The sequence below is a fragment of the Arvicanthis niloticus genome, chromosome 7 (genome assembly GCF_011762505.2).
Source record: "Arvicanthis niloticus isolate mArvNil1 chromosome 7, mArvNil1.pat.X, whole genome shotgun sequence".
NCBI classification, from domain to species: domain Eukaryota; kingdom Metazoa; phylum Chordata; class Mammalia; order Rodentia; family Muridae; genus Arvicanthis; species Arvicanthis niloticus.
This window is the reverse complement of record NC_047664.1, coordinates 35,582,342-35,595,154: the sequence shown is the minus strand read 5'-3', so window position 1 is coordinate 35,595,154 and position 12,813 is coordinate 35,582,342. Positions and strand designations below refer to the sequence as shown.

General features: G+C 52.4%; 1 protein-coding gene across 4 annotated transcripts in view; it reads right to left on the bottom strand.

Annotated features, from left to right (window-relative positions):
• Emid1 (EMI domain containing 1) overlaps window positions 1-1,783 on the bottom strand; it is a 48,251-nt gene extending 46,468 nt beyond the window's left edge. For all 4 annotated transcript variants that reach the window (XR_013111774.1, XM_034508753.2, XM_034508756.2 and 1 more), the window contains exon 1: window positions 1,658-1,783. Coding sequence is in view for 3 of the 4 variants with exons in the window: in XM_034508753.2 (XP_034364644.1) it covers window positions 1,658-1,758 (101 nt within the window). In the remaining variant the exon portion in view is untranslated. The remainder of the gene's footprint in view (window positions 1-1,657) is intronic.
• Between the last annotated feature and the right edge of the window lie 11,030 nt (window positions 1,784-12,813).

Sequence of the window (12,813 nt, the reverse complement as noted above, 5' to 3'; positions counted from 1 at the left end):
GGCCACGAGTCTCTGTGTCTATAAAAATGGGTATGAGTGGACTGCTGAAGAAGGGCTTTGTGACACAGACTGCTGGGACAGCAGTCCATAAAGAGGGACAGACCCAGATACCAGCCCACAGGCAAAGTCCCCACACAGGAATCCGGGGACACGGAGTGGTCTTGGGCTGCCTAGAGACGGGTATCTCACCCATCACCCCAAGTCTGACCCCGGGAAACCCAAATTCCTAATCCCTCTTATGTAGGGGCTTATTCTATGAAGTGGGACAGGTAATCCCCTATTCTGAGCCTTTGTTTCTTTCTCTATAAAACAGTCAGCATGAGAGAAGGAGCCGTGGATGGCAGCTGGGAAGGTTCTAGAAGCAATGGATGCAGGAAAAGTGCCAACCCACACCAGCTGTGGTTGGCACACTGTAGGGGTGCTGTGGCATCTGCCACACGGCTGTCCCCATCTCAGACAGCTAACTGCTCCTCTGGCCTCTGCTGCCTCAGCCACTTCTACCCCTAGACCGTCACCTGCTTCTGCTAGCTCCCAGGGGGATTGCTGGCCTCTGACCACTGAGAAAGGGAAACTTCTAAAAAAGAAAGAAGTGAGGCCGCAGGGGGGTGGGGCCCTCACTGGCCTTTGAATGGACTGAAAGGCCTAAGAGGCCTGGCTAGTCCACATTGTCTGTCCTGGAGACAGGGGCAGAGGCTGCACGCAGAGCAGGGGCCAGGGCAGGTTCAGACTCTGCCATCAAGACCAGAAAGGGAGAGCTGAATCCCACTTCTTCCATGAATACCCACCATGAGCCATCATTTGTCTCAGTATGCCCCTCTATTGAATGGGGACAAGTTTCCCTACATCCTTCAGTCCTGAAGGGCACTGTCTAGAAAGGGCTCCACAGCACCCGATCCTGGGAAATACTCCACAAAAGCCGGAGAGAGTCATATGCTGTTGGGAGGTCCAGCCAAATGCCAGGTCCCAGGGGGCCTCTGACACTGACCCACTGTGCAGACTCCACCCCAGTCCTTCCTCTGAGCGAAATAAATAGCCGGGACATTAAAAAAAGGCAGTAACGGGGAAAAGGGAGAGGAATTCTGAAGGGCTGCCTAAGGGGTGACCCTGACATTTTACATGTACATGAAGGAGAGTGGGGCTTGGGACAGACTCATAGAAGTCCTGGGGGGCTCTGTTACATTCCATGGGTCCACCTTCTGGGGCCTCATGGGTCTCAGGAGTAGGGGAGGTTGTCTGTTCTTTCACACAGAGGTAGGTGAGCCGGCTCTCTCCAGAGCACGGCATGCCAAGTCCCGGCTCCTACTGGTTGTGGTATAGAGATGAGAGATGGAGCCCCTGCTCCAGTCCCGGACTGCCTCCGATGTCCCTGCTCCAGTCCCGGGATTGCATGGAGCTGGGGTCTAGTTCCCACTCCCAGTCCCAGGGTTGCACGGAGCTGAGGTCCGGTCTCTGTCCCAGTTGCGGGGTTGCACGAAGCTGGGGTAGGGTCTCTGTCCCAGTCCCAGGGTTGCACGGAGCTGGGATCGGGTCTCTGTCCCAATCGCGGGATCGTACGGAGCTGGGGTCAGGTCCCTGTCCCAGTCTCGGGGTTGCACGGAGCAGGGGTCCGGTTTCCTCACCCCAGTGCTGGGATTGCACAGAGCTAGGGGAGACTTACCTGCGACCCGAGAACCGGGCGCCCGGGACGCTCCACGCGGCGCCGCCTCCCGGGAGCAGGAGCCCGAGGCAGAGCAGCGTCCAGGCCCGCGGGCCGCCCATGCTGTCGTCCCCGCCGCAGCCGCGGGCGCGCAGAGCCGGTTCCGGGCGGAGCAGGGCGGGGGCGCTCGGCTTCGCCCGCCCCTCGCCCCCCGCCCCCGCCAACCCGGAAGCCGTCCGCGCCCCCGCCAGGACGCCCTCCAGGTGCCCACCTGAACCGCAGACTGGGAAACTGAGGCCCTGGCCGCTCCCGCCCCCTCACCCCCCGCAACGCTGCCAGGACACGAACCCACCACTCTTGAGCGATCGCCTCTGCAAGCACACACTCTGACATCTTTGTGGAACCGGGCTCCCGAAACACACGGGATCCTCCCATCGACCCAACACAAGCTTCCTGCGCGAGCTGTGCCATTGTCCCAGGCATCTCACCCCCTACATCCTGCCCTGGTTGGAGCTTTCATCACTCCCTGCTGGGCTGGCCAAGTTGCCCATTTTACGGATGAGAAACCCGAGGCCCAGGTACTCCTCGGGCGTCCCCTAAGTGCAGTGACCAGGCACCCTTATACCTGTTTTACAGGAAGACACTAAGGCTCAGAGCACCCTAGACCCACAATCCCCTCATCTCAATGTTTGGGCCTCTTACACACAAGTGTAGACAGCATTTTGGTATGGGCCTCAGTTTCCCATTCCCTAAGGTAAGGACTGACTGAGAACCGAGGGCCTGAGTAGGACTCAAACATGTTCCACGAGGCAAAGCAGGTGTGAGGAGTTCGCCTATGCAGGGCTATGCGTGATAGACTATGAGTGTGCATGGAGTATGCGTGCATGCATGGCGCTGTATACATGTGTGTACTGGCTCTGCGTGTACACGATGTGTCTGTGAGCGTGGGCAGTATTTGCTTATGTCCGTCATATTTGAATGAACAATGTATGTGTTTGTGTGGCGAGCGTGATTATGCGTGTATGAGATGCTTGTGTGCATGCATATCACATTTGTGTAATATGTGCATGTTATGATGTATGTGTGAATATGTAGTATGATTGGTTGTCTTTCTTTCTTTAGTTGAGCTCTCTCTAGATAGTCCTGGCTTGGTCTGGAACTCATGATGTATATCAGGCTAGTTTTCACCGCACAGATGGCTATCTGTCTGCCTCTGCCTCGTGAGTGCTGGTTCGACACTGTGCCCAGCTCTAGTAAGTATTTTTGATAATAATGAGTGCTACCCCAGAGCAGAGGCATCATTAAGGGAGGTCACGGAAGAGTGTCTACTATTTGCCCAGGAGTGAGCAGCCTAGGCCAGGGAATCTTTGGGGCCCAGCTCAGCTGTGCTAGGGGGCCATTCATGTGGTTGCTTGCCCATCTCTGTGAGGAAACAAAAACAGTCTGATTCCTGGGGATTGCTTATCTTGGACCCATGGGTAGGAGCAAGTCCTGGCTAGAGTCAGGCCTAGGGCATACCCAGAGTCCTTTGTAGAGGAAGACAGACCCCAGCCCTGTCTCCAAGAGGCCAGGTAGTAGGTGCTGTTTGAACCCTGCCTCTTGACTGTTCTGCCCACTCTGGCTTATGCAAGTCCTCCCTGTGTCAGAGCCTCAGCTTCTTGTTTGGTCCTTGTAGGTCTTTGGGCAGACTTATAATGTCCCGGACGATCATGGCTCCAAATCGCCCAACTCCTTCCAAGGGCATGGCCACGGGCCTAACTTGGCCCCATAGCGGTGCCTGCCTTCCCTCACTGAGATTGTTGGCACTTGATGTGTGCTGTCTTTTGACACTAAATCAATCAGTCCCTTGACTCCCTGGCTATGCCTTGGGGTTTTTTGTCTTGTTTTGTACAGTATTGGGAAATGAACCTATGACCTGGCCTATACCTCCAAACTTAGCCCTGTTTTTCTCCAGGCAGATCAGCCATCTTGAGTCTGCCCTTAAATGCTCATTCTACTGATGGCCCCAGGTCTGTGTGAGACCCCAGGAACTCCATGACCCCAGGGGCACTGCACAGAGCATGCTGCAGTGCATGCAATCAGCCAGGAGGAAGGCCAGCACCTCTGTTAGCTGTACACCCGCAACACGCCTGAAGTTAGGAAGCCCAGATTCCTTACAGGATCACCACATGCACAGACATTCCCTGCAGCTCTAGATGACCACTTTCCCTTTCAGAAAAAGCTCTTATCATTATTTTTCCACGGTGAAGAGCCTGACTGAAGAGGCTGGAAACCCACAGTCTGGAATATTGATTTATAACACAACCAGGCTGTTCTGTGCCTGCTGAGAGCTGTGTGACCAGAGACAGGGCCCTTCCCCTCTTCTGCAAAGGTGAGACAGCCTCCATTTCCCTGAGGTGGTCTTAGGGGTCAGAAAGTGATGTGTTGGTGAACAGTGGGCTCTCACTCCAGAGGTTCAGAAAGGCAGGATGTGTCTCAGGGATGGGCTTTGAGTTTACTGGAGCTTTCTATATCCACTGAGCTGGGGGGAGAGCCATCACTGTCTTGAGAGAGTTTTAGGGCTTGTCCCTGTGGCTGGAGCTCCCCCCCAGGAACCTGGTCTCCTTGCTTGCCAAAACCAGAACACAACTGACAGCTTTGACAGTAGCTTTTTCTGTCCCCCAGCCCTCCAGGCTGACCGCAGGCTAGACTCTGCCACCAGGGAGGCAGCAGTTTGCCCCAGGTGTGAGGCTCTGGGCTGCTGGACAGTGGTAGGTAGCCCCGTGCTACCAATCAGAGAGTATTCTCTCCTCTAGTCAAGTCCCACAGGAGGGTTCCTTGGGGTGAGGGAACTTGGCACAAACTTGGGCTTCCATCTGGAGGCTGAAGAGGACAGAGCACACGTGGACAGGCAGGGAGCTGGGTCCACACACTGAGGGACCACAAGAGACACACACACAGGAACCTCTTAGAGCTGGCCGTGGAGTGTGGGGAACAGCCACCCACCCAGCCTTGTCCAAACAGGAAATGCTTTTGTCCCAAACAAACCTGGGGCATGGCCTCTTTCCCCTGGGAACTCCATCTGGACCTCAGCTCGGGACTGCCCTCCTCCCAGTGTGTCCCATGAGACAGCCTCCTAGCTCAGGATGCCTGAAGTGCCTGTCCCCAGCAACAGGTCAAGACTCAGCCCTGGCTGATCTGACCCATGCCCATAGCCCCAGGCGTTCTATCATCAAAGGCTACTCAGATAAAGTGCCTTCTAGACCCCCCCAGGCTGGGGGAAGTGCCAGCTCACACCTTTGGTCAGGGAGGGCTGGCTGTGTCCTGGGGTGGGCAGAGGAGCCCACCCGCTGCCCTGCCCATCATTTGTGCTCAGTGAGCTAGCTGCTCTTACCCAGCGGAGACTGGCAGGCAGGGGAAGGAAACTGTCAGGAAATCATAAATCAGAACTGAGGAGGCTTCCCACCCTCCTCTGGACTCCTCCAGAGAAGCAGCCTGGGGCTTCTGGGGTGAGAAAATAAAAGTCACAAGAAATCCTTGTGCGATAGGGCACCAAGATGGGAGGTGGGGGCTCTCGGTCATCTACAGAGCCTTTTCCAGCCTCAGTTTCTCCATCTGGAAGATGGGGGTAACAGGACTTGGAACTTCTTGTGACTGATTTTTCTTAACTATGAAGGGATGGATTTAGGAGAGGTCTTCTTAACAATCTCTCCCCCCCAACACACACACACACCCTGCCCGTGTCTTTCTGTCTGGCTTGAGTCCTCCATAGGTCTTCCTCCCTGCCTCCCTGCCTCCCTGCCTCCCTGCCTCCCTGCCTCCCTGCCTCCCTGCCTCCCTGCCTCCCTGCCTCCCTGCCTCCCTGCCTCCCTGCCTCCCTGCCTCCCTGCCTCCCTGCCTCCCTGGGGTTCTTCACTCTGTTTCTCTTTTTACCTGACTCTGCCTGCGAGAGTGGACTAAGGAGGTCTCATTATGTAATTTTTTTGAGCAGAGAGGAGCTTTTTGTGTGCCCATACTGCGACATGAGCACGTATTTGTAATAATAGTAATTAATCAAATGAGTACTGATATATTTAATGATATTTAAAGTTGGGACGAAGGGGCATTAACTGAGATTCCATCTGGTTTAAATCCCAAGTTGATGCTGGCAGGGTTAGTCAGAGGCTGAGCAGGGGCCTAGAAATGTGTTCTGCAGTGTGGAAAGGTCCAATGAGGTCAGGACCCCTCCTGCTGGATGCAGCTCAAATGGAGGCCATGGCTCCCCGAAGTTAGCTGGATATGGGAGAGCAAAGGGCAGATGAGGCGATGCTAATAGCAGACGGCCCTGAACTGCTGGTTGCCATGCTGGTCCTAAGTGGCACTTTGGGGCCCTGAGGCCTTCACCCCACCCTCCCCAGGGGGGAGGGGTAGGTGGGCATGAATGATGGTTCTCATCACTGGAAGTAGCAGGAAGTAACAGGGAGACTGGGAGGAGGAAGAGGAAGAGGAGAGTGTAACTCTCACTTGGGAGATGGAGGTGGGAGGATCAAGGGTTCAAGGTTAGCCTGGGCTACATGAGACGCCACCTCAGTCCCTATATACACACTGGGAAAAAAGGGAGAAAAGGAAGAAAGCCAGAGAGCAGAGATGGCAATGAAACAGCCAGAAATATGCAGAAAGGAAGCGGGGAACAGGAAAAGAGACAGACACACAGGAAGAGAGGACCCCAGATTGTTGGTGTCAGCTCTCATGGGAAGCCTGGGAGGCAGGGCCAGGGTGTTCGCTCATCTGTCTGCACTATACAGCTTTTGGCTTCCCTTGACCCCTCCCAGACTCCCTGGGTAGGAGTCTGCCCCTCTCTGGCAGTGGCTCTGGCTACCTGGGGCTGGTCCGTGTCATCTCAAGGGGTCACTTAGGTAGACAAGCCACAAGAGACATGGATCCTAGCCCAGGGCTTGACCTAGGGAGGCTGAGGCAGAGGGACAGCTGAATGGGCGGTGTCCAGACCTTGTCTCTCCCCCTCCTCTCCAGCGGGCGGGGCTGGCTCTGAGTTCTTTCTCTAGTGTCCTCTGGTCTGGTGTAGTTGGCCTGCACCCTGTGGTCAAGGCCTTGGTCTCTGTGACTTCTCACCTTGTCTCTGACCTTCCAGTTTCTGGGATCCCTCTAAAGGGATAGGAAGAGGCAGATGGATCTCTGAGGGTACCAGAGCAATCAGGTTTACAGATGAGATGCTGTCAAAATAATAAATAAATAAATCTTCTTCTCCACATGTAAAAAGCTCCTGTCAACCAATAATATTTGATTGATGATGCAACAGACACACAGACTGAAGTTGTGAGCAGATGGTGATTTCAGAATGAGGAGGAATTCAAATTTATGCAGAAGGAAGACAGTAGGACAAACTGGGGAGGTCTAGAAGCAACGAAGAAAGCAGGCTGCACAGCGGGACCCCACCTCCAACAACCACAGAAATGGGAGCCACAGGCAGATAGATTCTTGCAAAACTGATGCCAGGGTCTTAGTTATTTTTTAAAAGAGTGATGGCAAGGATTTGGGGACAAGTCACCTTCGTGGGTGTTCCTTTTGGAGCATATCAATGCATACTAAAGATGTTACCTGCACACCCACGACCCAGCCATTTCACAGAGAGAAGTTTCTCACAGCTGGATTTGCAAAGAAGACAAGGAACTGGCTGTAGCAACAGAAGTCTGGGGACATCCCAAATGCCCAACCCAAGAGGCTGGCAACTGGGGCACTCTCTGGGAATACTATATCACCATGAAAAAGATCAAGGAGTGCCTAGCATGATGCCACCCTCCTGTAATCCCAGCTGCTTTGGAAGCAGAGGCAGAAATTTAGCAAGACTGTCTAGACCAAAAGGTAAAGCTGGTAAGGGGGCATAGGTCTTTGTTTCCCGACCCTGGGAAGTAGAAACAGGAGGGTTGTTTTGAGTTTAAAATCAGCCAGCAGGAGGCCCAGGTTCTACCCCAGCATCACAACAAAAGAAGAGGTGAGCAGAGAGTGAGCAGAAGAGGTGAGCAGAGAGCAGAGAGGTTATTGCTGGAGAGCACCGAGGGACTGCCGGCTCGGCTCCTAGGGAGGGTCAACCTGCACATGCGCAGAGGGGGAGTCAGTCACGAGGGGATTACTGCAGAGTGCAGAAGATGCAGAGGTACAGACAGGAAACATCCCACCCTGGAGGCAGGCCTGGGAAGGTCTGCCAGCTTTCTCTTGGGGGCAGGGGCTGGGAATTATGCAGCACAGCCTCCGAGGTGTGAAATGCAAGGCACGAGGTTAGCCACAGCTCTGGATGGGGCACTGGTCTTGTGATCAAAGGTCCCAAAATCTCTCATCCCCTGTGAGGGAGTCAGGGCACTAACACAGTGGAGATGGTGCTGCAGGTCTGGTGGGGCTGGTTTAGGCAATTCCATGCTGACAAGTGTCAGCAAACATAACTCCTGCCTCAGCAAGGCACAGCAAGCCCCCTACCTGCGGATCACCCCCACTGCGTCTATCTCTACAGATAAAACAATGTTACTGTCAAAGGCAGGTGGCTTGTACTGACAGCATCCGGCCTTAACTCCCCACGGAGTGCTGACCTGCTCACAGGTGCTTAGATGCTCCTGAGCCAAACCTTCAGGACTTGGGAGGCTCGAGACACAAGATCAGGAGTGTAAGATCAGGTACACAGTGAGACCTGGTCCCCAAATACCAGAGGCAGAGAGCGTAGCTGGGAGAGAGCAAGGGCAAAGTCCTGCTTCCACCCAGTACTCAAAAGGAAAGTGCAGGACTCCCTGAGTGTGGCGTGTGTGTGTGTGTGTGTGTGTGTGTGTGTGTGTGTGTGTGTAGTACATGTCCATGGTTGCCTGTGTGCCACAGCGCATGTGTGGAGGTCAGAGTCAGTCCTTGCCCTCTGTCTTGTGAGGTAGGTCACTCTGTTTCTGTCCTGCCATGCACTCCAACTCCAAGCTAGCTTCCAGCCATGCTCCTATCTCCTCCCCTCAGCTCACCACTGAATCCAAACTGTTTTGTGTGTGTGTGTGTATGTTTTTTTAATTTTTATCTATTTATTATATGTAAGTACACTGTAGCTATCTTCAGACACCCATAAGAAGGCATCAGATTTCATTACAGATGGTTGTGAGCCACCATGTGGTTGCTGGGATTTGAACTCATGACCTCCGGAAGAGCAGTCAGTGCTCTTAACCACTGAGCCATCTCACCAGCCAATTTTGTGTTTTAATTATGTCTTTTATTTCTTGGCCTCATGATGCAGTCCTGTGCTGGCACAAGCACATACGTGTGTGTGTGTGTGTGTGTGTGTGAGAGAGAGAGAGAGAGAGAGAGAGAGAGAGCGCCTATTTGGAAGCAGGGAGGAGAGGGACAGTGGACGACAGAAAGGACGTGTCCCCAAGAGCCAGGGAGGGAGGAAAAGGAAGAGAGTGGGTAGAAGTCATGGGAAGAGGTGAGGAGACAGATGGAGTATGGAGACAGAGACAGAGAGACAGACATGAAGGACACAGGAGAGAGATGAAGACTGAGCATCAAGACCAGAGGAGGATAGAACATTGGAGACAGGAGAGCCAAAGCAGGGCAGTTGGCCTCCGAGGTACAGGCTGGAGCCCTTATCTGGTAGGGTTGCTTGATCACAGCCCTGGGAGGAGGGATTTGGTGCTGGAGAGGGAGGCCAGGGAATACTGGGTCACAGGCTAGCTGATAGTAGCTGTGCCAGGCTAGGTACTAGCTGGGCAGGTAGCCAGGTCAGTCTCAGCCTGGATTTAGCCCCAAGACCCTGCACTGTGCCCATCCCTGCCCCCTTTCCCATCAGCAACGTCTCGTTACTTTTTTTTGTTTGTTTGTTTTTTCGAGACAGGGTTTCTCTGTATAGCCCTGGCTGTCCTGGAACTCACTCTGTAGACCAGGCTGGCCTCAAACTCAGAAATCCGCCTGTCTCTGCCTCCCAAGTGCTGGGATTAAAGGCGTGCGCCACCACCGCCCGGCTACATCTAGTTACTTATCTGAGCAGCTTGTAGCCAGTCCTGGTGGAATGTTCCCAGGCACAGCTGACCTGCCATGGATGGCTCCAGCAAGAAAGGTAGCTTGTAACTAGGGAGGAACCAGCATAAATGACAGCCTGGGATCCTCTTGGTTAAAGAGAAAGGTTTTGTTTTACCTGTGGGGTTTTTTTTTTTTTTTTTCCTGTGTGGCCTGTGTCAAAGTGCTTTCCCTCTCTGTGCCTCAATGGTTTTTACTTGTTTACAAGGAACGTTTAAATAAGGCACATAGGTCTCCTCTAGGGGCAAGATGCTCAGGAAATACTACCCACATGGAGCTCAAAGTGTGTTGCATGTAGTGTATAGCGTGAGAAACACACATAAAAAGGCCAGCCCTTGTGGGTAGTGTTGGGAAGAACACTGAGCAGGAGTCTGAGGTCCTAGCCAGTTTTCTGAAGCACATCTACTGGTCAGTCAGTATTTTCTAGCCAAAGTAAGGAAAACTCATGTAGCCTAGGCTGGCCTGAAACTCACTATCCTGCCTCAACTCCCAGAGCACTGGAACTAGAGACACAAACGACCACACCGGCGGCACTCACAAACCAGGCTGGGAAGCGAGCTCTCTGCCTGCAATTAGCAAACCCTGCCACTAGGTGGAGCCTTGGCTTGCTCATGCCCAGGCAGAACCGTTAGCCGTCGGCTCTGCTCCACCCGCTGACCCATTCCTGGAAAACGCCTTTGAGAACAGAGCAACCATCTTTAGAGAGTCCGGAGGTGTCCTCTGACTAATCAGCAATTTCTGTTGTTGGTGAAGGAGTGGGACGAGGGCTCCTGCATGCCAGGCAGCACACAGGAGAGCTTCCTGTACATGGGGAGATTTCCTGTTTAATACGATTTTCTAGAATGAGCAGAGCTCCTTTTAAAATGCTGGAGAATCCGTACTGGAAAGGTCTGTTTAGAGCAGAAACTTGGAGGCTGGAGAGGGGACTCAGCTGCTAACAGTGCTTGCTCTCCCAGAGGGAGGTTTGATTCCCAGCACCCACGTGGGGGCGCACAACCACTTCCAACTCCAGTTCCAGGGGAATCTTCTGCCCTCTTCTGGCCTTAGCGGGCACTGCATGCATGTGGTACACAGATATATGTAAGTCAAACAAACAAAAACCACTGAAACAAAACAAAACCCTTTTAAGCACATAAAAAAAATTGTAAAGAGTATTTCTCTGGGAACGAAGCACACAGTTTAGTGGGTGTTTATGCAGCAGGAGACTTAAGAAAGTAAATCTTTCGATGAGGGCTTTCTTTCAGATCAGGAATGGAGCAGAATTTTGGGTTTCTCAGTTTGGTTGGTTTTAACATATATGTATATGTATATGTATATGTATATGTATATGTATATGTATATGTATATGTATATGTATACACATATATATGTATATATGAATGACAGGGCTTCACTATGTAGCCCTGGCTGGCCTAGACATCACTATGTAGACCAGGCCTTCCAGATAGCTGAGGCGGTGTCTGCCACCACACCTGGCACAGTGTCAGAGAGAAGCCTTTATTGGGTGGTTCGGCTTGAACCCAGGGCCTTGTGCATGATAGGCCCAGTGCAGCGCTCTCTGGGCCTTCTTGTTCCTCCCCTCAGGACTAATCACCCCCACCCCCTTGCTCCAGCTTGCTTCCTGACCAACCTGTTCTGAGGAAAGTCCTCAGGAATAAGACACCCTCTTGGCTGCATTCTGCTGACCTTCACGAAATCACTTTTCTTCCACAGTCATCCTTCAGCGGCTACTTGAAACCTTGGTAAAACATGATGTCAATGTAATGTCACTGGAGCAGTTTTTACAAATACAAGAAAATGAATATCCAGCAACCCATCCATCCTGCCTTAAAACTGCCTCAGGGCTTGGCTTGAGGACCTTCATCCCCGCCCAAAACAGTGAAAAGTTTCCTTCTTCTGGTTTCTGTTTGTTCTGTGAAATCAAAGCTGGTTCTATTTCTAATCTGTGCTGAATGATACCCTTCATAGTCACACGCAGAATCAGACCCAGGCCTCCTCTGCACAGGGCAGGGGTTGCCACAGTTTTTGTGCTAGTGGCTGCCTCACACTCTGTCAGTTAATGTGAAGAAGGAACCTCTGAGGGGGAGGGCCCCGAAGTTCCCACGGACATTATGGCTGTGCCAATATTTTATTTCTGATTTGTTATTTGTGATATGACTTACACTATAATTAAGAATTTAAGTTTAGACTGAAGGTGTAGTTCAGCGATACCATGCATAAACCCAAGGGTTCGATCCCCTGTATTGATTTTAAAAACATTTCTTTTTTAAAATTAAAAATAGACTCATCTCTCTCAGGTGCATGCTCAAGATACAGGCTCACAAAATAGGAAAAACCCCAAACATAGCAAAACTGTGGGAAAAGCAGGTACTAGTCACACAATTCAACCAGAAAAAGAAATTGAAGCGGTGGTGCCACATGCCCTGGATCCCAACACTCAGGAGGCAGAGGCAGGCTGATCTCTGAGTTTGAGGCCAGCCTGGTCTACAGAAGGAGTTCCAAGGCAGCCAGAACCATACAGAGAAACCATCTCTGGATAAAGCAAACCAAACAAACACATAAACAATATCCAGCTGGCACCTGCTACAACATGGATTCCATTTGCAGAAGTGGAAAGTGAAACAAGTGGGGCATGGGAGACTGGGCCGGGAGGGTCTGGGAGGGGCGTCTGGGCCGTTTCTTGGGGTCCTGGGAGTCACTGTGAGTCAGTTGTCCTGTCTGTCAGGGTTGGAAGTCTGGAAACCAGTGGAAGATGACCCACCCAGTGGCCCAGTGGATGACGGTGCTTGGGTGGGGGAGGTGTGGTGGGTGGGACAGAGCTCCCTAAGACACTGTGACTGTGACTTTATTCTGGTAAAGGGTCTTAACAGATATAACTAAGATTTGAAGATGGGGTAATGACACTGTGTGTGTCCTTATAAGAGATACACAAGCCAGACATGACGGTGCATAGCTGTGAACCAGCCCAAAGGAGGCTGAGGCAGAAAGTCGGGAGTGGGCTATATAGCAAGGCCTAGATGACTGGGACCTGAGAAGAGTCGAGCAAGAGTTTACGGAATGAAACCACAGAGCAGGAACACTTGGAGCTAGAAGAAACTTCTAGAAGCTCAGAAGAATTCTCCCTCATGGCTTTCAGAGGGAAAGCTGTCACTCCTAATTTCATG